The 26,092-nt window shown below is 40.3% G+C and overlaps 1 protein-coding gene across 10 annotated transcripts in view; it reads right to left on the bottom strand.

Moving 5' to 3' along the window:
• Positions 1 to 26,092, bottom strand: part of FGFR2 (fibroblast growth factor receptor 2) — a 198,703-nt gene that overhangs the window by 141,323 nt on the left and 31,288 nt on the right. For 7 of the 10 annotated variants that reach the window (XM_061635808.1, XM_061635813.1, XM_061635807.1 and 4 more), the window contains exons 1-2: positions 13,690 to 14,282; positions 5,665 to 5,925 (exon numbers count right to left, since the gene is read on the bottom strand). In XM_061635808.1, the coding sequence (XP_061491792.1) occupies positions 5,665 to 5,839 (175 nt within the window). In that variant the 5' untranslated portion in view covers positions 5,840 to 5,925; positions 13,690 to 14,282. Of the gene's footprint in view, positions 1 to 5,664; positions 5,926 to 13,097; positions 13,555 to 13,689; positions 14,284 to 26,092 lie in introns of those variants that run through there. The other 3 variants (XM_061635814.1, XM_061635809.1, XM_061635811.1) reach the window with 3 other exon arrangements.

Raw genomic sequence — 26,092 nt, 5'->3', positions numbered from 1 at the left:
AGAAAATCACCCTGTGCTTTATAGACTACAGCAAAGCCTGTGACTGTGTAGATCATGAAAAACTATGGAATGCTTTAAAAGAAATGGGGGTGCCACAGCATCTGATTGTCCTGATGCGCAACCTACACTCTGCACAAGAGGCTACTGTAAGGACAGAATATGGAGAAACCAATTGGTTCCCCATCGGAAAGGGTGTGAGACAGGTGTGTATTTTATCACCCTATTTGTTTAATATGTACACAGAACATATCATACGGAAAGCGGGATTGGACCAAGATGAAGGAGGTGTGAAAATTGGAGGAAGAAACATCAATAATTTAAGATATGCAGACGATACCATACTCTTAGCAGAAACCAGTAATGATCTGAAACAAATGCTAATGAAAGTTAAAGAGGAAAGCACAAAAGCAGGACTACAGCCGAATGTCAAAGAGACTAAAGTAATGACAACAGAAGATTTATGTAACTTTACAGTTGACAATGAGGACATCGAACTTGTCAAGGATCAATACCTCGGCACAGTCATTAACAAAAATGGAGGCAATAGTCCAGAAATCAGAAGAAGGCTAGGACTGGGGAGGGCAGCTATGACAGAACTAAAAAGGTCCTCAGATGCAAAGATGTATCACTGAACACCAAAGTCAAGATCATTCAGACCATGGTATTCCCAATCTCTATGTATGGATGTGAAAATTGGACAGTGAAAAAGACAGATAAGAGAAAAATCAACTCATTTGAAATGTGGTGCTGGAGGAGAGCTTGCGCATACAATGGACTGCGAAAAAGACAAATAATTGGATGTTAGAACAAATTAAACCAGAACTGTCACTAGAAGCTAAAATGATGAAACTGAGGTTATCATACTTTGGACACATAATGAGAAGACATAATTCACTAGAAAAGACAATAATGCTGGGAAAAACAGCAGGGAGTGGAAAAAGAGGAAGGCCAAACAAGAGATGGATTGATTCCATAAAGGAAGCCACAGACCTGAACTTACAAGATCTGAACAGGGTGGTTCATGACAGATGCTCTTGGAGGTCACTGATTGATAGGGTCGCCATAAGTCATAATTGACTTGAAGGCACATAACAACAACAACAAATGCTAAACGTTCTGAGGTCCTTGAAGATGTGTCAAAATAGAAGTCCTAAAGGGGCTCCTGCAATTCTCTGAGACTGCAAGATTTATGCATTCATAAATGGTGCTGCTTCAGTTTTAAAAAAATGTTCTGTCCTTGAATTTAGTACAAACATCTATTAAGAAGGTAATCTTCTTCTTCATTAAGAAGGGATGAAGCCTACAACTCAAAGATGCTCTTGGCCATTCTCTGCAGTGGTAGACCTGGAAGAGCAAACACCAGTGCTCCACTGAAATGAATTAATGTTCAATTTTTGTAATATGTTTTGGACTTCGTAAATGTTCTGTAAATGAGGTGCATTATGTGGGGGAGGGGTAGAGACACTATCCAAATAATTTTACCTCCTAAGGCTGCTGTTACCCATTTCCCTGGGAATAAGCCTCACTGAATTCAATGGGTCTTACTTTTGAGTAGATATGCAGAGAATTGCACTGTAAATTACTAGCAATTGTTTAGCCCATTAATCAATAAAATAAGGGCATTAATAGAGATGCTGTTTTAAGAGATGCTGTTAAGTATTAAGATGCTGAAATAGCTACATGATGTTTTGAGAAGTCAAGGAACATAACTCTTCCTTTAAATAAAACAATACGTACAATTTATTTGCAGCGTAAAAATCATCTTAGAAGAATTTCAACATGTTTTTATGAGGTCCGTCCAAATTAAACCTGATTTTAATTTCACATTTTTGGCCATAATCCTGGGAGTTGGCCAAGTAACCATGCACGGGATTCTGATGTTAATGCAATTAATGAATTAATTGCTTTACAGTCACATTAAGTCTAAAATTCTTTTCTTGGCCCAGGTAGTAAGGCTTAGGAGGATACTAAAGGGTCTCTCAACCTCTCCAGAGGGGGAGCATGTTTTTCTGCACTATATACCGCTGAAAAATGACAACTGTGTAAAAAGATAGTATTTGCAAAAGCAGCTTAGCAAATAAAGGAGGCTGAATTCAATTATCATCCCACACTTCTCCATCTCTTCTGCCACGTGAAAGCTCTTATTATGCCATGAGATTTGGAAATCTGTTTTCTCTCTGCTAGTATTCTCAGTGTTCTCACATCTGAAATTGTTTGATATATGTTAATGACATTTGTGCCGCAGGAAAAAAAATGGTTTTTTTTCAATAATGCCACAGGCTGATAAGATTCAGATTCTGTACAGTGAACATCCAGTCCAGAAGCAAGATGCTTTGAAAATGCACACTCTCTTCAAAGACCTAACCAGGAGATAATGCCCCCTTCCCAAAAAAAAGAATACTACCCTGACGTCCCAAAAGACTGGCTTCTTCCTTTACTACAACATTCTGTACTGCACAATACAAACATCCCTGCCATTTTAAGACAATGACCAGGGAGCCACTTTTTTAAAACCATGAACTTTATTTCAAAAAGAAATATAGCAGGCTGCTAGCCCTCATGGTTGCAGAGAAAATCTTGAATGCATGTTGGTGATTTCTGCTAAACTAAATGGAGGATGGCTAATTTTTTCATCCTGTTTCATAATCTGCTCTCTCATCACCCTATCCCAAAAGGACCTCAGAATATCACTAGACACCTTTTCCCTCCACACTAACGTAATTTGAGTTCCACCTCTTCCCCCTGTCTTTTTAATTTACACCCATGACTGGTGCTGGTAGGGAAAATATTTAGCACAGTATCATCAGGATACAGAATTAATTGTTCTATGTGTTATAGTAAAGCATGGGCGGGAAACCTGTGGCCCTCCAGATGTTGTTGGACGGCAACTCCCATCATCCCTGACCACCCCAGACCATTGGCTATTCTGACTGGGGGTGATGGGAGTTGGGAGTCCAACAACATCTGGAAATCACAGGTTCCTCATCTCTGTGATAGGGGATGGAGGAGCAATGAAATATTCAGCTGCCTTGAAAACAGCAGGACTCTAGAGCTGGACATATTCCCAAGGCAGCAAGGAAGCTGCAGGTGAATGCCTCAAAAGTGTAATGAGTTCTGCCTCTTTTAATCTAATCCAACCAAAAAAGCCCTCTGTTGTGGGCTCAGCTGAAGACAGACTGCACTATCACTACACTTCATTAACCTTTTTTTTTTCTAGAAATGTGTAATTCAACCTGAACATGAATGTAAATAAACTCTGAGAATTGATTCTCATCCTCTGGGAATTTCTGGGAAGGGCTAATTTCATATACAAGTGAATAAGCAAAAAAGGGGGGGAATCCATTATGCATTCCAATAAACTGAGGAGAGGAGGTGGGGGACAAAGCCATATTATCATATGGTATACAGAGGCCATTTCCCCTCTGCAAAGCATCTGGGAGAGGGTACGTTTCATGAACATTACACTGACAAGATTGTTTTGACAGTTCAGTTAATATAAATGTGTTAACTCATTGTATTACACGATAACAGCAACTATATTATGAATGCACCAACCCCCTTACTGTGAAGCACAGAAGGTGGGAGGATAGTGCAGGGAGGCCTGTATTCTACACAGCATAATATAAACATTCTTACATCCAATAAATACACTGTAATCAAAAACATCATCTTAAAATTCCATAAATACCGCAGTTTGAGGAACTTAGGAGTTGGGATGTCCCTGAACAGATGTCAGCTCAAAAAGAAAGCTACAAATGATTATGGCTATAAAAACCCTCATTTGTACAAAACACAAGAGCAATATACAGTGTTGTCATTTTTCTATATTTTATTTGGCATGCACAGGCATGCAGATTTTGTTTGGATTTCAGCACACCCCTGTAGCGTATGCACCGCAGGATTTTTCTGTGGCTTAGAAACAATAAGGGAAACTTACTAGAAAACTAGCAGGAACCAAATACCCCCACAAAAAAGAAAATAAAGTTCATTTTCCATTAACAGCTGAACACAACGTATGACTCATGGATTAAATGTGGCCCCACATGTCTGGTTTTGTGGGCCACCAAGAAGTTCCTTCACTTCCATCTTGTACTGTACACCAACTATGCGGTGTCCAAGAGAGCCTACTGCATCTTCACAAATTCTGAGGTGCAACTTTGGGCAGCACCAGCAAACTTCTGCTGCCCTATCTTTATAAGAATATGGTACTGCATCTATTTGGGGATGGCTTCCATAGACTTCACACCCCATCCCCTAGGCACCAAAAGCTGCCAACACTGCACCTTTGTGTGCTCATATAAGTGGAATAAGGGGTTTAAGAGGAAGGGAAAGGCCAAAAAAAATCCTTAGAGGGTGTGTAGATACAATGCTCAGGATCGGAAGAAATGGTAAGGAGAATCTAGTTATGTAGACATCTACGAGTCCAATAAAATGGCATTGTTTTGTCAAGTAAATTAAGATATATAAACATTAAATGTGCTACATGAGGCTCAAGAGACAGCTAAAGGTCACTCCATATTAACTGTTAGTGGTAATAAAATGGCCTATTTGGCCATTTTGAGCCGGCACCCTTCTGCAATAAACTAGCTGCAGACAAAATTACTACAAACAAATGACTAAAAGTAAACAGGATTTTTTTCAAACAAAAGAAACAATTTTTAAGTAACATTTTAATTTTATTGCTATGAAAGTGTAGCATGTTAAGCATATTTATGAAATTCTGGAGTCTGGACCCATAGACGGCTGTTAAATACTATGGTTTAGAAGTCTTTATTCCTCTTGGGAAATAACAAAAACCTTCTTTAAGGATGGATAGCCTAGCATGGGCCCCATATAGCCTTTATTCACGTTACTAATCTTATGGTTTAAAGCTGAGCACATGCAGAAGAAGACTTTCCAGAAATCAAAGCTTAAATCATATAAAATTCATGAAGTTACATCTAGGCTGAAGTTGTTGTTGCTATTAAAATGTATTATTAAAATATCCCACAGATTGTCATAATATAAAATTCAGTATTTTAAAAAGTTTAAAACAAATTACATTCACAGTTAGTCCTTAAATACATATATCTCAAGTGCCAAAGGCCAGGGTGAAGAGGTGCATCTTTTGTCACTATTGTCAAACACTGAATTAAGCTCCCCATTTTGCAAAGACGTACACATCTCCTTAACCAACCAAGAGACAGTGCAAACCTATAAATGTTTCAGTGGCTTTACTCCCCGTTAAATGTGTACAGGATTGCAATCTAAACTTTCTTAAATGGTAATAGCCTACTTGCTGGTTTGAGGCAGGGGATACTTTGAAAATACTACTCACGTCCATAAACAACATTTTCTTAGTAGTTACTTATCTGTTACTGTTACATCCTCCTATATTTTGTCCAGCCACATTTGCTACGATAGCACTGAAGCTATAATAGCTGCACCTGGATTTATTCACAGCTATCTTCCTTCTGTTAGGTCTGATGGAGCAGCATCAATGGTAACAACATAAATGACAGCAAAAATATGTTCCTGTTTGGCTGTTTCCACAAGTGACAAAATAACAATGATGAGATCACCTTGGTGTTTATGGGACATTGTTATTTATACAGGACCTGAATTTCCTCTGAAATGCTTGACCCCATTCAAAAACACAAAACTGAACAAACAATGGTGACTCACCTTCAGGTTCCAGAGTGGTGTCTTCACCAACTAAATTGTATGATGGTCGAGCCAATGAAAATCCAGCCATGGTGATCATCACCAGGCAGATAAGGCAACATGAATCCCAATTGACCATCTTCTCAGTGCCAGTTCCTGGTCTTCTTCCATACCTCCATGTGGACTTTACTCCCATCTGAGCCCCTCTATGCAAGCATGGACTGAAAGGAGCACCTTAAGCCTTGATAAGTACCTTCTTACTCCCAGTTGCTGATGACTTTCCTAAGGAAAGATGAGAAAGACACTTTGTGAGCTCAGGTAACCATTCGGAATGCCAGCATTAAATTGTTCGCAAAGATCCCAATCATGCCTCCATTTTCATGGCAAATCCAGTCCTATGTCAATTTTTGTTATGAGTCCAAGATAGGAGGTTCCCCGGGATGCTGACCTGCACTGGAGGCATAAGTATCATGAGCAACAAGTTGGCTGGGAACTCGGATGCAACCCTGTGTGAACCAGAAAGGCTGCAGAAGCAAAGCTAGGATTATGAGGAAGCTCTGACCAAGATTGCTTTGCTGTTTACTGAGCTATTTTATCTTCTGTTAGAAATGCTTCACTCCATTAGAGACTGCAGCAAATTACACATAATTAAGCTTTAGCTTCATTTTCAAATGGTGATCATCTAAAGCTGAAGAAATATAGTTAGAGCAGTCAAATACAAAGTCCATTCTTTGGGAAGGTCTACATAAGCATCAGAAGGATTTGGAACATTTGCATTCAAGTCCTAATTCTATTGACTCACTGAGCCAACTTAAAGCTTTTTAAAAAAGTATACTGCACAGACAATTTTTTCTCTATCTTTCTCAGGCTCAGTTTTCAATCTGTGAAATGGAAATAGTGACCTCTCTCTTGGGTTGTTGTGTATGGATAACAAAATAATGTACTTTTAACTTGCAATATAAGCAAAAAGGAATATACAATATAAAACTACCTATCTAACTTTTAAATACTGCAAATATTTTTCACTTAGTATACTTTTTTCTTGCTGAAATTATACAAGATATTCCAATTTTCATTCTGAAAGCTAGTAAGTTAAATATTAAGTAAGGATGCTTTCACACTGCACTTTATTCAGTTGTTCTGATGATTTCTTATCTGGTAATTTGCGTATTATATTTGATCTTTCACACAACATACCGTGTAGCTCTGGAATTCTGGTGGAATGTAGTGCAAGTGTAGCGCTAATTTCTGCGATAAATTATACCAGAAATAATCCTTTAATAAGGCTGGGAACCTGGACGATCGTGGGAGTTTTTCGCTAGCTTCAGCCACTCATGTGACAGGCATCCCAGCATGCAGTGAGTTCCCGCCCTTTAGTCACGCAGGGGGTTTTTGTTTGTTTGTGTTTGGCCTGACGAAAATGTGCCGGTATTCCAGCATTGGCACAGATAACAGCAGCATTTCCCCTGTGTTGATCCAACGATTATGTCAGATGCTAAAGGAAAGATGGGTCGCATGACGATGGGACAAAATATAAGACCTCCTAAACCTATGGGGTGAAGAAAAAATCCAGCTCCAACTAAAGAGTAGTCACAGAAATACTTTTGAGGACATTTCAAAAGAAATGAAGAAATGCAGAATTAAAAAAAAATGAAGGAACCACACTGTGCATGTGCTGCTACTTGCGGAACTGCAGTATGCACATGTATAAAAGGAGAGGGATGAAAATGAGGCTCTGTTTATTGCAGCCGTGTGAAAGATAGTTGTGCAAAATGCTGGTATATCGGCTGAAAAAGTACTGTTCCTTAGCGCAACAGGTACTGCAGTGTGAAAGGGATTTTAGAAATTGGGACAGAAGTGCTACCTTTTTAATCCATTACACTAGCGCAATCAGCCCCATGTGTGAAAGCAACCTAAGTCCATCAACAATGCAGAGTTCTAATCCTGAAGGCTTAATCAAGCATGAAGAAATGCAGATTACCCAAATAACCCAAATATGCCCAAATAACCATGCAATATTGCCACAGAATACCAATTTTAAACCAGGAGCCCAATTTAAAGTAGAAGCTCAGATACATTCTCAGTTTTGAAGAGATATCTGACATTTGAAAATATTCGTTCTATATACGCAAAGCAATCTGCATATTTACTAGGAAGTAAGTTGCCCTATGTTCAATGGTTCTTACTCCTCAGTGTTTAGGATTGTTGCTTTATTGAACTAGCAAGCAAGAAGGTAACTACACAATACTTTCTATGAAAATCTGCATAGTTCCATGTTTTTATTTTTTTCCCTGCCCGCCCCCAATTTAAAATAAAAAAGAATCATCCTATTCTAAACAGTATAAATACAGAAATACTGCCATTCTGTCTTTGGGGACGGGCAGCGGTAGAGCATCTACTTCTCATGCTGAAGATCCCAGGTTCAATTCCCAGCATCTCTAGCTTGGGCTGGAAATGCTCCCTGCCTGAAACACTGCTACCAGTCAGTTGTATTTCTATTTATTTATTTATATTTATTTATTGCATTTGTTTACCGCCCCAAAGCTCTCTGGGCGGGTTACAACAATAATGTTTTGGCAATAATGAGTTAGATGGTCCAGTGGTTTGATTCGCCCTAAGGCAGCTTCCTGTGTTCCTAAGAAGAGTTAGGAAAAAGCTGCTGCATTGTTGGCCCTCTTGCCTGGGAGATAGAATCAACAGCAGTGAAGACTGGGAGAAAGTTTGCTAGTTTGGAGCGGAGTGGGAGCAGTATTAATGGTATCCATGGCTCCATGGCACATGAAAATTCTGTGTGCTTTTAGCCTTAAGAACTTTTGGATGCCTGATCACTGCTTAAGGGAGCTATTTTAATCAAAAATGTCTATGAAGTTTGTTTTAAGCAAATAACATAATTTTATACATGTTCAGGCCCATCGTGTTTCATTTTTACAAAATTACCACATTCTATTTTTGCACTATACAAATCCTTCCATGAATTTGCATAGTGGCTAAAGGCCAAGAATCAATTAGAGCAGACTTTATCAAGGTACATGCAGTCAAACAATGAAAGATAAAGATAGAGCAAGCCAATGCTCAGCTCAGGGACAGTGAGCCTTACATGGTTTGGAAGTGTATAATAAAGTGGCCTTTCATGCAATTAAGTCTGAAATCTTTCAAACATTTGACTCTGGAGCATTCTGTTCTGGAGCAAGTGATTACAAGACTGAACATTCTGGAGTATGTGATTTGTGGGCTGCAATGCACATTTGTATATACAAGCAGTTGTCCTGAAATCGGGAACTCTAGATTAGTCTCACTGATGTCTGTAACTATTATTGCTCAACATTCATATGGCACAAACAATACAAGGGATAGTGTCCCTGACCAGAAAGCTTACAATTTAAACTAGGCAAGAGGAAGTCAAGATGAAGTGGTGGAGTGCCATGCATAGTGGAAATAGAGCAAAGGAGAGCCAGGTGACAGAGGAGAAGCAGTTAAGATGAGTTAATTTTACTCACAATGACTTTTCACAACTATGGAAGCACCTGCAGCATCTCACCTATGAAAATCAGTGCTTGATCTCAGGCATGCCACTATTCTCTTATCCCCACTCCCCTACCTGTGATATGGGCATAAGAACACTGGCTTAATTTACAGGACACTTGTAAGGATTACTGGAGATAATATATGTGAAGTGCTTTGAAATTTCCAGAGAGGGAATTTTACACAATCATGTTTAATGTGTGAGAGACAGAGAAAGAAAGTAGCTGTAATCTGGTAAAACTGAGGGCCAAAGAGATATATAAATTCTGCAATTCAGCCAAGGCAACGGCTCCCATGAAAACTCTGTTGGTCTGGATGTGAACAGTATTCACCTGCACGAAGCACCTTAGTAACTGGACTAAACAAAAACCTCTTTTGTTCACACAAGTACAAAAAGTGCCCAGACTTGAAGAGACAAATAAATCAAGTAGCCATGACAATTCTGCTCATCTACATGATATGATCAGTAATGGATTTCCAGAAGTATCTATCAGCTGTGAAAGAATGTAAGATTCAGCCATTCTCCTTCAGCCTTTTCTGCTCTCATTCCTGCTCTGCCTTCTTACTTTTTAATCACAGCAATAATTCAAGAAACTTTCTCCATTATATGGACCACTGAATGCGGGAGACCCAAGTTCCAGTTCCTACTCACTTCGCTGTCTCTCTCTCAACCTAATCTAAACTACTTCACAAGTATGGGGAGGATATACATATAAGGCATTCTGCTCACAAAAGAATGCTCTAGAAGTGATACATCATCATGCAACCCACACCAGTTCTCAAAATATCAGGGAAAGGTAGTTGTAGGTATAATCCTTCAAATTCAAGATCTGACATAAACCTACAAAAACTGCATAGCTACTAGTTTAGTTTTCACGTTATGCCGTCAAGGAGAGAAAATGCAATCTAGATTTTCTGACACATTACTTAATTTTGGATGCTACATACAGAACTTGATGGATTAGAAACATCACATACACAAGGAAAACTTTTACTTAAAACTTTTACCAGTAAGATGTTTCTGCAGTGCACTTTTTTTTCTTGTATAGTTATTAATTCAGTACTTAATATTGGGAAATGAGACCGAGTCAACCTCACATGGCATATTAAAGAAGCTGATGAAATATATTACCAGAAAAGGACATGAGAGGTTTAAAAGCATGCCATAGTTTTAAATCAATGTAACTTCTATAATGTATAATGCTTCATAGGCTTCATCGTCTCTTAAAAGAGTATACAAGCTACCCATAACCCTACCTTAATGGAAATATAGTATGTCAGAAATTTTTTAAAGGAATATTACAAGTGGTTTTTCTTGGGTGGGGGGAAAGGAAGAGGAAACAAAAGAGTTTCATCTATGGGAATTAACAAAGGTGGGACAAACATCATTCAACACACTTAACCTCAACAAAACCACCAGGCAAGCGGCTTGCAAGCCCAACTTTGGTCTTAGTTGTTGTTTTTAGAGAAATAGTCACTCTTTGCCTATAAGGCATTGGAAGCAATATATCCCTTACACGTCAACAGCAAAATCAACCAGCCTCTGAATTACATAACCCTCACTACATCATTTCCAAAAGGAACATTAGTCCCCACATTTATTGATTCCCACTCTCATCTCTCAAAACAGATGGGCCTCTCTAGAAGGGAGGGGGAATGAACCCAGACTCAAATTCTTTCCCCATCTTACTTGCCAGAGTTGCTGCTAGATGATCTTATATAGGGAGACCTCCTACCCTGGGGTAATTATGTACCTATCTCAATGTTTGGAACACAGTCCCAGCATGCTTCTTGGCCTTCACAATTCTGGCTTCCTGACTACAATAGCATAATCCCTCCTGGAGTCTCAGGCTCAGTGAAAGCCACACGTAGTATTTATTTTTCCCCTTGAAAGGGAACTCTTTCTCTCTTCTCAACCTATACTGGGAAGGACTGTCAGCCTTTCATGATTGATGGCTCGCCTTGCCACCCGCTCATCAAGCCAATTTTCACCTCCTCACATACCTGCCCAAATGTCTTTGCCAAAGTGACAAGCATGGGAAAAACAGCCTGGGTTGGGAGCCATACCACATTCCTTCAAGCTGTAGCTCCACATTTATTTATTTTTATACACACACAAACAAGTTGTACTTGTTCTAGAGCAGCAATAATTAAATTCAAGCCTAAGTGTTCATTTTAATCTAGCTCCATTGTTATGTTTGCAGCGTTTATCACTCCCCAGGGAGGTTGTAATTTGCAGAGAGTATGTAATCCAAATCAGTACTCTGACCTGCGTACCCTCCCTAGGCATTTAGAGTACAGCAAAATCTGTGCACATTTGGATCAGTGTCCTCTACCAGCTTATAGAAAATTAGTTGTATAGCAATAAAGTGACAGTAACTAGGTATGATTGCAGGAGGAAGGCAAAGCCCCTCACCCCCTTCACACTGCAATCTTCAAAAGGATTGGCTATTAAACATTGATTCTGGAAGGTTATTCGGGAAAACAGCCTGGCAGCATCAATAGTTTTGCATTGTATGAACTTTTCATTCACTTTTCTCTGGGACAAGCCTGTTTTTCTCCAAGTCTTCTGCGGATCAGAGAGAGAGGGAGAAAGAAATCTGCATTTTAATTGACATTCCAGAGAGGTACAGAGACTGCTTATTGCAGTCTATTCAAACCAAACAGGCTTTTCAGATGAAAATGAGTAAAGGCAAGTAGAAGATTTACAGGGATTTGGTACAAAGGAGACAATGAGGTTTGAAATGTTGATGGCGCTTCACACCAACCACATAATAGGCCACTGTTCGAAAGGGAAGTTTTAAACAGGGATATATACATATATATTGGGATCTCTCTTTTTTGAGGACGTTATGAATCACATCACTAACACACACACACATATATAAAGCCTCCCCACATGAACTTCTTGTACTTTTGGTTTGCGTTACTTGTACATCACGTTTCCACTAAGTTCCATGTAAATCATTTCTCTCCGTACACACAGATTGTTGCAACATTCACTAAAGGATTCCATGTGTTGTTTTTTCCCTAACTAGGTTCTTCTGTAGCACTATAGGTGAAAGAATTTGCACAGACACAGGTTTTGCTGTGTTCAGTGTTGATGAAGCCTGGTTCCCACTCTCCATATAACTGAATAAACTAGAACCCCTTTTCCACCTCAAATTCCCTCCTCTTCAAACAAAAGCCCTTTAATGCCACACCAATTAAATCATAGCTCTACAATTTGGGCCCTGTTACAATCATAAAAATCGACAATGATTTCTTTTTCTTTTCTTTTTTTTACATTGTGTATATCATCTTATCTAGAAACATAAGCAGGGATAAGGTTTCAGTCAGGGTTTAGCATCTAAAATATAAGCTGCCAGAGATTAAACACCAAGGTAAGGCCCTCTGACCTAGGAACAATTATCCCTTCAGGCAGCTCAGTGATCAAAAGAAGGCACTCTGCACATGCTCAAAGATATACCTTGTTATCCTTCAAATGTTTCACTGCTAAACCAAAGGGCTGGGAACAATTCTTAGTAGAGCACACCTTTGCTCAAATTAATTAAGCCGCGGTCACAGGAGTTGCAAGAGGCTTCCCTAACATGACAGAAGAGGGTGAAATATACACAACATAACACTATATAAACCTTTTTAATATGTAGATTTTTTCAGTTTCAAGAACTGCTGAAGTCAACGTGGAAAGAAACTGTTCAGAACTTTGTCTCCTCCTTGAAAACAAAACCAGTGCTCAACTTTCGATTTTTTTTATTTTTATTTTTTTGGTAACACACGTTGCCATCCTAACTAAGCCCTTTCACCTGGACTTAAATCCCGCAGAAACCAATGGAATTTACTCACTTCCAACTCAATGTGCTAAAGATCGGGTGTTAAGTCTTTGGCACCCTCGCATGCCATGCAATATAAACCACATCATAATGAAATACCTCGTAACGAAAAGCGCTGTTCTTGCAGGGATAAAACCAGGGTTGCTTGGAGAGGAGAACAAAACTGTCAACGACAAGAGGACCGGGAGGAATTCTTTCGGACACCCCTACTAAAGGAACTCCTGGACTCCATCACGTCAGATTGATCAAAACCGCGGGCGCCAGCTAAATCCACATGAGGCCCCACGTACCAATGACACCTGGTTTCACAAATTTGACCCGTGCAAATATGGAGGTTGTGGGCTTACTATGCATTGGAAATACTATGCAATTGCCACATGTAACTGAAGTAACAAAAACAGCCAAATACCTGACTACAGAACGTCACCGCTCCGGAGAACAGAGCCCCACAGTAGAAAAAGCAGAGGTCCAGAGCTATTGTAATTTTGGACCATGCACGAGGTACGCTTTGCTTCAAAAAGCATAAAGCAATTGATCGGGCGGGGAAAAACCTAAACTGCGATGGCCCAGGGAGCCTCGCTCTTTTAAATCCTAGAGCTTTTTTAAAGCTAGGGATTAATCGCTCTTCCCCGGTCGCCCCCCTTTCCTCCCCCCGCCCGCCTCAACTGCAAGCCAAGCCTGGTCCAATTACCTTGCATGAAAAGGCTCCGAGTAAACGATCTGCTATTCCCTTCCAGCAGGCGTGTGTACGGGATGAAGCAAAGCGACGAAGGCAGGCTCCCCGGAGGGGACGGGGGGGGGGGCGGAAAGAGAGAGAGAGAAGAGAACCTTTGCAAAAGCACAGCAATCGTCTCCTGCTTTATTCCTTACTCAGCCGCTCAGATACGTCGGTCCGAAGCCACAAACCCGGGAGGGGAAAGTCGGCGACCGTCACCCCCATCACCGCCGTCTCACAACACTTTCTTCCCAAAAGGCTCCACGGAGAAGCCAACAGACCGGGGGTGAGTTTGTTCGAATGGGTTCGTGTTTTAATTTTAAAAAGAATTAAAAGGAAAATTAAAGGATTGTTTAAAAAAAAAAAGAATGAAAGAGACGGAAATCAATGTGTCACAAAGTTTTGCTCCGCAGTTCTCTAAAGGTCCAGGTTTGGAAAAATAGAGAGAATTTCCAAAGATATGTTTTTTTAAAAAAGCAGAGCACAAAACAGCTGCCTTTACGTCCAGATTCAGTCCATTCAGAATCCCTGTTGCAACCAAACTCCAAAGCTTTATCAACCCTACAACCCCTTTCTCTCTCTCTTTCTCGCTCTCTTTCCCCCCTCCTTTCTCTGGTCACTCCCCCGAAGTTGAAACCTGAGCCATTTCCTGGACAGTTCCTCTGCCAATCACAGCAGTTCAGCAATAGTTGAACTCCGTAGGTTCTTCCCCTTGCACTAGAGATGCATTAAGGAGAACAGGGCTCTCTTTTTCTCTCTCTCTTCCCCGCAACCTCGTAGTAGCACTCAGGGGGAAAACGCCTCCAAGCGGCTCCACAAAACGAGCAAGCAAAAAATAAAATAAAAATTATCTACACACGCACGCCTAGAAATGTATTGCTGATATTCACAGCCTTAACTGGAGTTTGGGAATAATGTTAAAACCAACATTCTATACTGGTTCTGTGGCTGCAAAAAGTATTTTAGCTTCTGATAATTAAGTGGTCACTGTTCTCCCACTGTTATTTCTGCCAACTGACAGCTCCATGATCTAGTAGGGACTGGACAAGATCACCCATTGAAAGACACACTGGGACACTTGTTTCTACATACACACCAAGATCTAATAGATCTTGCTTTCACATAGCTGTGGAAATCATTCTGCCCAGTCTGTAAGGGACATAACTATATTTTACATTTGGGGAAGATGAAAAATCAGTAATGCATCTCTTGTAACAAATGGCACTGCTGGACATAAATGGACATAGAAGGGATGCTGAAGTGGCACGGGACCCAATATCCAGGTAGCAACACATAGCCTCCTATAATCTCACAGATGCCAATACCTGAAGAGATTAATCAGAGAAGCCATAATCCAGTGGGAAATTCTCATGTGTGCAAATCTGTTGAAATTAGTGAGTGTCTGTTAATTTCAATGCAGCTTCCAGAAAAAAAGGTCCTGGTGGATTGTGCCCAGAAGTTAGAAAGGCTTTAGCCTTCACCAACCTGGTGCCCTCCAGATGTTTTGGACTACAACTCCCATCCATCCTAGCCAGCATGATCAATGGTCAGGGCTGGTAGGAGTTATTGTCTAAAACAGGAGTTCCCAAACTGTGGTCCATAAACTATCAGTGGTCTGTGAGCTTCATTCAGATAGACTACAGCACGTTCATAAACATATAATTAAAAACAATAACATCTAATACAGCACATTACAATTGCTACAGCAGGCAGAAAACTCATTAAATGGTCCACCAGGACTCAGCAATTTTCAAGTGATCCATGGAGAAAAAAAGTTTGGGGTCTAAAACATCTGGATGACACCAAGTTGAGAAAGGCTAGCTTAGATTTTGTGTTGCCTACGTGAGGCTCAACTCTGACACCATGTAATATTCTCACATGGATTCCTTGGGCATCTACTCATGCGGTTCCACCCCTTCCTGTTAACCATACACCATGCACCACACCAAGAGAACAGCAGAGCAGTTGTATTATTAACCAGATTACAAACTAGACTAGCACTGAGGCTTACATAGAACTGAATTGATACAGGGCAGAAACACATGCAACATAAATCCCACCCACTGAGTCATAGGAGGAGCAATGGTTGCAGGTCAATCTCCTTTTAACCCTTTACACACTATATATCACAATGACCATATCACATTCATTCATTTTCACTACCTATGAAATTAAAGTATCCATAACTTTGTGTTGGATTTTGGCCAAGTTCCTGCAAACAGCAAGTGCATCGTGGGACTAGTCCTGAGTGAGCCAATAACTTGAGGGTTACACCCTGAGAACTTGTGGAATCAATCAACTTTCTTTATATGTATTATGATGGCATTAATCACCTTGCAATTATACCGAAAACTCTCAGTCTCCATTTCTTCCAACATCAACCTTGATGGCTCAGTGCCAACCACTAGTGCAATGAAAGAGGACCACCCAGGGACAAAGTAGGAATTTCTGCATACTCAAGGGACTTGTGAAGTATGAAGAACAGGATTTACTTTGTAAAAAAAAAAAGAAAGGTAAGAGAGGAGGACCCAAAGAACCTTCCCAACAAGGGTTGTATATTGCAAGCCCCTCCCATAGGAACAGAAAGTTAGAAACAGTAAAAATCCCTGAAGTGATGAAAGCAAGAGAGTGGAAGGCTACTGATAATTGGGATATAAAGCAATTACAGCAGAAAAGGCCAGCTAGTCTGAAAATTACAGCTAACAGTGTGAAACTGTTGTAGAAGAGGGGGTATGAGGGTTACAAACTGAACCACAGACCAGTTTCTGAGACTAAGGGGTAAAGATATAAGCAGCAAATTAATATGAGATAGGCAGTAATCCCTATGGAAGAAAGAAAAATCATTTAAGAAGAGGAGAGAGCAAAATTACAGAAAGGAAACAAGAATAGGAAGAAGGAACATTTCTAATTAAACTGAAACAGTTGTCACACAAAGTAGATTTTATTAATATAACCATAGCTTAACACAAACACACAAGTGTGTGAATTCGTGGAGAGAAAGTTGTGGCTTTGCTCCTTCTCTGGTTCTGCTGATGCTTCACTTGTGTGAGCTAAGCCTTGGTTTGTTTTAATGCACTGTTTGAATGCAGGCTTGCTCCAGATAAACCATGAGCCATAAACCTAGAACAAACTTTGGCTACAGCTTATGGTTTGTCTGGAGCAAGACAAACTATGAACCTGGGTTTGGTGACACTCTGAGCCAAACCACAGCATACCTCACACCAGCAGAGCCATAGCAGGACTGGAGGAGGAGCAAATCATTTGTAGTCTCTTCTCCAAGAACCATTACGCTTAGCATTACATGCAAATCAAATCATAGAAACTTTGTACAATAAACTGAGGCAAAAAGTTAGGGTATTTATATCCAGAAAATAGCAATGTTTTAAAAGGCAAAAAAAAATATTAAAAAATTAAAAAGAAGAGAGGATATTGAAGGTGTTTATGTGTACATACACTAAACAGAGTAAAATGGGGGGAGATTGTAAAAGGAATCAGATTTATTATGAAAGTGAGAATAAAAAAGAAAAAACTGGAGCAAATGCATTTTTCAAAAGGAGAGATAAGACAGAATGTTAACACATTAGTATGATAGTTTATTGAAAGTGTTGCTGGGACACATAATATGCCTCTACATGTTGGTGTCTTTTTCTAAACAGAGCTCTCTAGAGTGCCAAGCCCATAATCAGTTTTGATATAGGCAATTTGACACACATGTGCCCATATTGCTCGGTGGTACATTTTAAATGTGAGTAAAGGGGTGATTGTTACCTGACATAGCTATGCAGACAACGCAGAGTGGGCCTCTGATTTTCCCTATTGTGGGGGTCACATGCAGTCCCCCATCAACATCAACACAATGGCCACCCTCTTTAGCCCCCAGCTAAAGCCGGTCCTGCTGTCTGATCACAACCTGCCCCCCGGAGAGATGCTCTGCCTTCAGAACAATGGACACACAGGCCCACCAAGGCTTGAGTCTTGGAGCCTCACAGCCAGCCGGTGCTCCCACTGATCCACCCCCCCCCCGGAGGAAGGAGAGGCAAAAGAAATGGCAGCAAGCCACACCAGGGGAGCAATAACCTTTTACCTGCTTGTTGCTCTCCTCCATGGTCAACATAATTTCAGTTTTCTGACACTTTCATAGAGCGAGGAGGGCAGCTTACGGGCTTCCCTTAGTGAATTCTGTGTTTATGTATATGTTTATGTATATGGATATTGTTTATGTATTTTGCTTTGTAAATTAATTTGATATTTTTATTGTACCTTTGTATTCTATTGTAAACTGCTTTGAGATCTTTTAGATAGTAAGCAGTCTATAAATGGAAATAATAATAACATACTGTTACAATGGAAAGGTCACTGTCACTTTTGTAGAATGTCCAAGATTTTTACAAAACCTCTTCACTGGTGAGCAGTTCACAGCATTTCCTAGAGTATACTAGTCAATAAAACAATACATTGGGTACTATTCACTAGTGCAAAGGGACTTCCCCCACTCTTCTTCCCCCACCCGTGCCCTGCACCCTCCCAAAATCAGCTCCAGAGTAATGGGGAAACCCCTAGCAGGGGGGAGGAGAAGGAAGGAAGTTCTGTAGCACAAGCAGAAATCCTTGCACTGATGGAAGGACTTACTTAGCAGTTCTTTGAATACAACCCAATTTCTTTTGTATCTGTGGAAGCCAATTTAAACATTCTACCTGGATAGAGAGTACACTGTTTTCAAATACAGGGAATAAGAATAATGTAACAAGCTTCTGTCCTAGAGTACAGTCTAATCCAGCCTAATCAATGTTTAAAATAAAAACAATCCTGTTTAATTGATATTAATAAATGGATGAATGAGTGGGGTGTAACAAAAAAAAGGGTAGGTACAAAATGCCTACCAGTCCCTCACTTGTTTTTCTCATTTAGCAACACAAAAGCAATTGTGGGTGTGAGAAGAATCTTAAAATAAATGCTGTTCATTTTGTGCCATTTGAGGATAATTTTTCATTTTTAATTATTTTCAATATTTTGTTTTAATCAGTATTTTATAAAAAGAACTATTTAACACATTTTCTTTACTTACTCTTCCACTATTAATACTTTTCTTTTGAAACCAGAGAATAAGCATTTTAGAAAACTGTTGGCAAAACACATTTTCATGGAGGAAAAATAAAAACTAACCATTCTGAGACAAATCAAAACCAAATTTTATCATATTTTTAATTCTTTTCTTCTATGTATGACCTATTTTGAAAATGTTTTTGACTAAATGTACTGTCATTGAATTTATTTCCATACTTATTACCTTCACTCAGAAAATACACAAAAGTTGAAAAAAGGTGTGCATTAATGAGTTAATAGAACAAATAATTAATTTTTTTATTAATATTGTGAACATATCAGAATTGTTATGTTTAAATCTAATCATCATTTCAGCACCAAAACTGAGAAATTTATCACAAGGTCAATTTACTCAGTTGCAATCCTATACACATTTATGTGAAAGTAAGGCCCATTTAACTAAACAGAATTTTCTTCTGAATAAATAGATTCAATTTATACATTGTTATGAATTCTAATTCAACCAGAATAGTTGAATATCAGAGTCAAGTTTGAACATTTAAGATGGCCCACTCTGAGACAATTCAAGGTAATTTTCACTGACATATTCACACTCTCTCAGTGCCGTACTGAAGTAGTTGAAAGAGGCACTATTTGTTTTGTTCCAGTAACAGCAATCCATGAATTTACCAGACAAGGAAGGCACTAAACTGCTTCATAGGGGAAAAGCACATACCCAGCATTGATGTAACATATGCATTACTTTTTTCCAAATCCCTGCACAGCAGTGCTGCTTTGGATTGTCATAAGTCCAAAAGCAACATCCTCCACTAAGACAACACATATTTCTAATTGTGATTTGATATTTCTGCTTACAACATTAATAAAATGTAGACATATTTTGTTCTTTTTATTTTATAAAGCGTCACAGATCCACATGCCAAACTATTTGAGCTAAAATGCTTTTCAAGTACAGACTCCATTCTGCAATCATTTAACAGAATAAATAAGAGCAACCTAACTTGCTTAGCTTCCATCACTTTCGCATATATTTATATCCAGATAGGGAAATTACAGCAGGTTAAACACAAACAGGAGTACTGTTGTTATAAGTCTATGTTACCTCTTTCATATTAAATGCAGGGGCTTTCCAATACCACAGTCTATCCCCTAAACCTTAGGAAAATTATCCAGGTACATCCTAAGCAGCAGACTGAGGCCTAGATGGGCACAAGGCAAAGCTGATAATACCTCAGGACAAAACAGGTTGCCTTAAACTTAAAGCAGAGATGGGGAACCTGTTGGCCTCCAGATGTTATTGGACTCCAACTTCCATCAGTCCCAGTCAGCATGGTCTCTGGCCAGGGATAACGGCAACTGTAGTTCTACAACATCTTGAGGCCCAAAAGTTCCCCAGCCCTGCCTTAAAAGGTGAATATTTGCTCAGGGGAAACAAAATAAGATATGAGCTCAGGCATATAGAAATAATCACAAAACAGCAAACCAATTTAGCTAAGATGGAATATGCAGTGCCAAGGCAAGATGTTAAGTTACAATAAGTTTTAGCCACCAGTGCCCCTGCCTACTCCTTGTCCAACTCCTACCTCCTCCTGTCTTTCCATTTCCTGTCCCCATGGATCTTCTTTCTCATTTCTGTGGCAATCTGACATGCCTTCTTTTTTCCCCACTCCTGTTCCTTTTCCCCCCACCTCCCACTCAGTCCCTCTGTCATTCTCTCTCCATCTCTGGCTCAGCCATTTCTCTCTCACTCTCCTTGCTTACCAACTGATCAACATTTTGAAGTTCACCAGGGTACTGTGTCCAGGCCCTCTCCTCACTGACTCCCAAGTTCCCTGCCAGTGATCAGGGTGGTTCTGCAGTATCCCAACATCCAACATCATCAGGAGTGGACATGGAGATAGCGCCCAGGAGGAGGAAGGAATTTCTCAGTTGACCCCAATACTTCCTCACATGCGTCACTGCCTAATGGCAATGAGCAAGCCATGGATCAGTGGAGAGCTCTCCGTCACGGATCCTCAGCAACTGCTCAACAGCACTGACCCATTGTTAATCAGCACAACTATGGCCTTTGTATTGGGCCTAGCTGTACCTGCAGAAACAAAAGGGCAATTGAGCTCATTTGGGTGACGTATTAGAGAAGAGTTGGAAAAGGCTGAGGTGAGGGGCAAACTAGCAGGATGAAGATGCATGGTGGGATTTCTGTTTCATACTGGAGATACACACTGGCCATATAAGTACATTAGTGTTTTGTTTTTCTGTGGTAAACCAACAAGAAGGAACCAACTATGGAACGCCTTCCCTGATGAGATACGCCTGGCGCCTTCTTTGTTATCTTTTCGGCGCCAGGTAAAGACCTACCTCTTCGTCCAGGCATTTTAAAAATTTTAAAATTTGAATTTAAAATTGAAAATTTTTAATTATGTTTTATTGTGTATTGTATCCACTTGTATTTTAACCTGTTTTATTATGCTGTACACCGCCCTGGGAGCTTATTGCTATAGGGCGGTCTAAAAATGTAATAAAATAAAATAAAAATAAATAAATAAGAAGATCTCTGCTGGAGCTAACTAAGGTGTAATAGCAGCTGAGGCATCTTCAAAATGTGAGCCTTCCCCAACTTCATACACAGCAGGGCTGGAACCCAGTTTTAAGATACATAAATGGGTGGCAATGAAGCCTCCTCTTGCCTGTGTCTTTGCTGTCTGCAGCCTGGCCCCATGAGCAGGGAGGAGTTTTTCTCCATCTCTCAGAACATTAGAACTCAGGACCTTCCAATGAAGCTGGATGTTGGAAGATTCAGGATAGGCAAGGGGAAGCACTTCACACAGTGCAGAGTTAAACTATGGCACTCACTCCCACAAGATTTAGGAATGGACATCAACTTGGATGACTTTAAAAGAGGTTTTGACAAATTCATGGATGATGAAGGCTATCACTTACTAGCCATGGTGGCTATGTTCTACCTCCACTATTAGAGTCAGTATGCCTCTGAATAATATTTGCTGGGAATCACAAGAATGCTCCTGCACTCAGGTCCTGCTTGTGGGCTTTCCATAGACATCTGACTGAGCACTGTGAGAACAGGATGTCTGATGGGATGGTCCTTTGACCTGATCCAGAAGGGCTTTTCTTGTCCTTATGACCCCTAACTCTGGTTCTCTGTCTCTAGCAGGTCTACTTTGGTCAAAAGATATACAAAAATGAATATACATGACAGTATATGTTATCATTTTGTCAGCAATATAAATTCTAAACTTTGTAGAAGAGATCCTTTAACAAAGTTATTTATGATGCTAGAAACAAATTGCATATCTTATTCAGCCATAACAGACGTCTGTCTAAAAAGAAATTCGACATCAGGAATAATCTTAATATGCAATCCAAATTTTAAACTGCCACTTGAAAAAAATGTGAAGGTGGAAGTAAAGAGCATAGGTGAATCAATTAAATTAAAGTGAACTAGCATTTAAACCACAAGGGTTTCAATTTATTCTGCGGCTATTTAATACAACTGCACATTTTCTATCATGTCTTCAGTGGTGACAATGTAACTTTTAAGGACAGCAAATCTGCAACAAAATTGGTTCTCTCAACTGTAATAAAGTCAATGCAAATTTCTACTAAATTTAGTAAATCAAGATCCTCCAACTCTCTATATTCACATTCTTCCACATATTATAAATCTATTTAAAAGTTTACATAATTCCACTTAGTTTTATCTCCTGCAACTTTATGCTCCTGTTCATGCAAATTGTGGAAAAACATTTATTAAATTCCTTTACTTTTTTAAAAAAACCTGCACCTATTGGTATAAGTTTTGAATTTTCAAATTCAGAAATTAACATGTCACAAGTAAAGTACAGATTTCACAGCTTCAAGCATGTCTCTGGCCTATTGAGAACATTGTTAACACATTCTCACATAAATTATCAGGAAGCACAGGAAGCAGCAATATCTTTACTCCATTCATCAATAAGTTGGCTTCCTCTGAAAAGAAAATGTCCCACTAAAGATAACAAAATATAGACACTTAATTCTTATGTCTGGAAGCAGTTTTCAGAATTTATTCTTTTGGGTGATGAAAAGACAACAATTTATCAATAGCACCCTCTTCATTTAAATGAGCCAATTTCCAAGCTTGGCCACAACAACCCTCTCACTTGAAGAAAAGCAGAAACATGTTTGGCATTTAAAAAACAAAATCAATGCTGTCATCATATTTAGGCTTCAAGTGATCTCAGGAAGCCCAGGAAGCTTTTCACACTAGTTAGGATACTGAATGAAAGAATAATCTCTTTACGGGTTTTTTTTATTAGTATTATCATCATCATCAGTCCTCTCTTCTTCCCCTCAAAGTGGCTAGAATCCTTTTTGTCAATTCTGCTGCACGTGAATGGTGTGGCTAATAAGCCTATTAATGAGGTTCCACAGTGGAGTGTGAATAGGTAAATAAGCCCCAATCTGTCGAGGTTCAGCAGCAAGGGCAGTAAAGCCATCAAGAGCTAAAGGTGACAGTTTGAACTGAAATAGGAACAACAGCTCCAGGTTTCAAGCAAAAGACAAGGCAGACAAGGCATGCATTCAGAAACTTTCTACCCCCAGCTGAGCTCTATTATCTTTCTGTTTCTTCCCCCTTTATAAAATGTCTTGAGTAGTGGCTGTTTTTTTTTTAAAAAAAGCTCTTGAGACGTCCTTTTTCATTCTGGTAATGATACATCAATAGAGAATAAGGAAAATTAGGACCCCACTACCCCTCTCTGCACCACAACTTTCAAAAGAAAGAATAGCGCTGCCTCTCAGCATATGGACTAAGTGAGAAAGGGGCAGAGCCTGGAAGAAAAGAAAAGTGACCCCCCCCCAGCATTCTAGATCCATGGATTTGCTTTGTCAGTGCTCAGTCTGCCAATCTGCCTTTTTTGCCACTTCAAAATGTATTTATTTATAAATGTATTTATTTATTTTATATTTTAAAAATATTTCTGTATGACAATTTCATAATTGTTGGTGTACAACAACAAAATAAAAAAAAATAAAAACCACAAAAAACATATAAAAACAACCAGAATCACAGATCACCCCCTAAATATGAAAAAGAGAGGGTTTCTTTAATTGTCTGCATAAACCTAGCAGAACAGAAAAGTGTTCAGCAAATGTCTAAAAATTAATACTGAGGGTGCTTGCTAAATCTCTGTCGGAAGAGCATTCCACAAGACTGGACTGATGACAGTGAAGGGACAATTTCGTGTTGACATCAGACAAGCCTCATCAGCTCAGAGGACAACCAAAGATGCTCCTGCAGGTGATCTCAGTGATCGAACTGGGATATAAGGGTTCAGGTGGTCCCTAAGATACCTTGGACCCAACTTTGTAAAGTAATACAAGAACCTTGAAGCTGTCTTGGTAGCAGATGAGCAGCCAGTGCAAATATTTTAACAATGGTGTCACATGTTGCTGGCTATCTTCTACCATCAGCAGTCTAATTGCCACTTTCTGCAAAAGCTGGAGCTTCTAGTGCAGGCCCAAGGGCAGTTCCACACAGAGTGTGCTGCAGTAATCCAATGTCAGATTCACCAACATATGAACTGCTGTGGTCAAGCTATCCCTGTCTCAGAATGGCTGTAGCTAGTGAACAAGACAAAGTTGGTAGAAGGCGACCCTAGCCACAGGGGACACTTGAGGCTCTAGTGACAAAGATGTATCCAGGCATATTCCCCAAGCAACTTACCTGCTCCTTCAGAGGAAGTGCAATCCCACCTATAACAGGCAACCTGCCTATCTACCAAACACAGGAACAGCCTACCAAAAGAGCCTCTATCTTCCCAGGATACAAACACAATTTATTGGCCCTCATCCAGTCCATCACTATGTCCAGACACTAGTCCAGAGCTTGCACAGCCACTCCTGATTCAGAAGGTATAGAGAAATAGAGCTGTTGCCCTGCCCAAACTCAAAGAACTCAGACTCAGACACAGCTGTACTTTTTTCTTTTATTGAAGAGAAAGTTTCCGTTCCGCTTCATGAATCTACCTACAGCTTACTCAGAACAGCATCCCTCTCTAACTAGGTTCAACTTGGCATCACTAAGACGTTGACTCAGCAACTATCCCTCCCCCCTCACCCAGCTTAAGTAGGGCTGGGCAGGCCCCCTGCTAGTGTGTGCCTCAAGTCACTGTTGGGTGTGTGTGCATAAGTGCAGACTCCTCCTCACCTGGGATTGTTGAACCTCCTGCCGCATATGCTTCCTGGTCCAAGGTGAAGGCAGGGCCTCAGACAGTGTCCTGTTCTCTTCCTCCGCAGGGGGAGGGCTGTCAGGTGCTGGCATCAGCACCGGGACAGGAGCCTCATCAGGCTGAGGAATGACCAGCAGGTCTGGTGGTCTCTCCAGGGGCATATCTGGAACTGCTAGAGGTGAACCGTCAACGTCCAGCATGGGGGCCACTTCAGTGTCCTACCCCTCGCTTGGTCCTTCCCCAGCTGGAACGTCCCACACCAAGTCCTCCTCACCCGCCTCATCCTCATCTGTCCACCCCCTGCTAGCATGGCTCATAACAGCTGTGCCTCATCAGTGTACTGGTGACACTTTGCTCCACAACTAATATCCACTCCCAGTGGCTTCATATAGGTGTTAAATAGCATTAGAAGGAGGATGGTATCCTGTGAAATTTCATAGCACCAGTGGGGTGAGGAATGCACTCCAAGTGCCATTCTCTGAACACAACCCTGAAGGTAGGAGTAGAACCACTGTAATACAGTGACTCTGATACCCATCTCACAGAATTGATCCAGGAGGACACCATGGTCAGTGGTACTGAAAGCCGCCGAGAGATTGAGCAGAGTTAAGAGGGTTGTAGTTCCCCATCTCATAATCTATCAAGGCAACTGTGACGCCCTTCCCTGGCTCTCCCTGTCAGGTTCCTACCTGCTTGTGGCTACTACCTTTCACTAGGCACCACCAGGGACTCCACCAGTCCGGACTGTCCTTTTTATGGTTTCTCTCTCCGCTCTAGCACAGATCTCACTAAATCCCTCTGCTAGGCAGCACCACCAGTCACGTCCTATAACCAATGTTCCCAGAGACTTTGCCTGAGCCTCTCTCTATCTGGTTACTTTTGTGACTCCGTGCTTATGCTGTTCCCAACCCCTTTGTATCTATATAGATAACTCATATACTCTGGGTTGCGCTGGATACTTGTAATGTTATTATTCTTCTCTTCACCGCTGCCACCATTCGTTACTGTTTCCCTTCAGCCTTGGTAATTACCTTGCCCTCCCTTCTGGTCTGTGAAAACCCCAGCCAAGGATCAGGCCTTCGGTA

Source organism: Rhineura floridana, chromosome 7 (assembly GCF_030035675.1).
Source record: "Rhineura floridana isolate rRhiFlo1 chromosome 7, rRhiFlo1.hap2, whole genome shotgun sequence".
Lineage (NCBI taxonomy): Eukaryota > Metazoa > Chordata > Lepidosauria > Squamata > Rhineuridae > Rhineura > Rhineura floridana.
The sequence above is the reverse complement of the archived record's forward strand: the minus strand, read 5'-3'. Positions and strand labels throughout refer to the sequence as shown.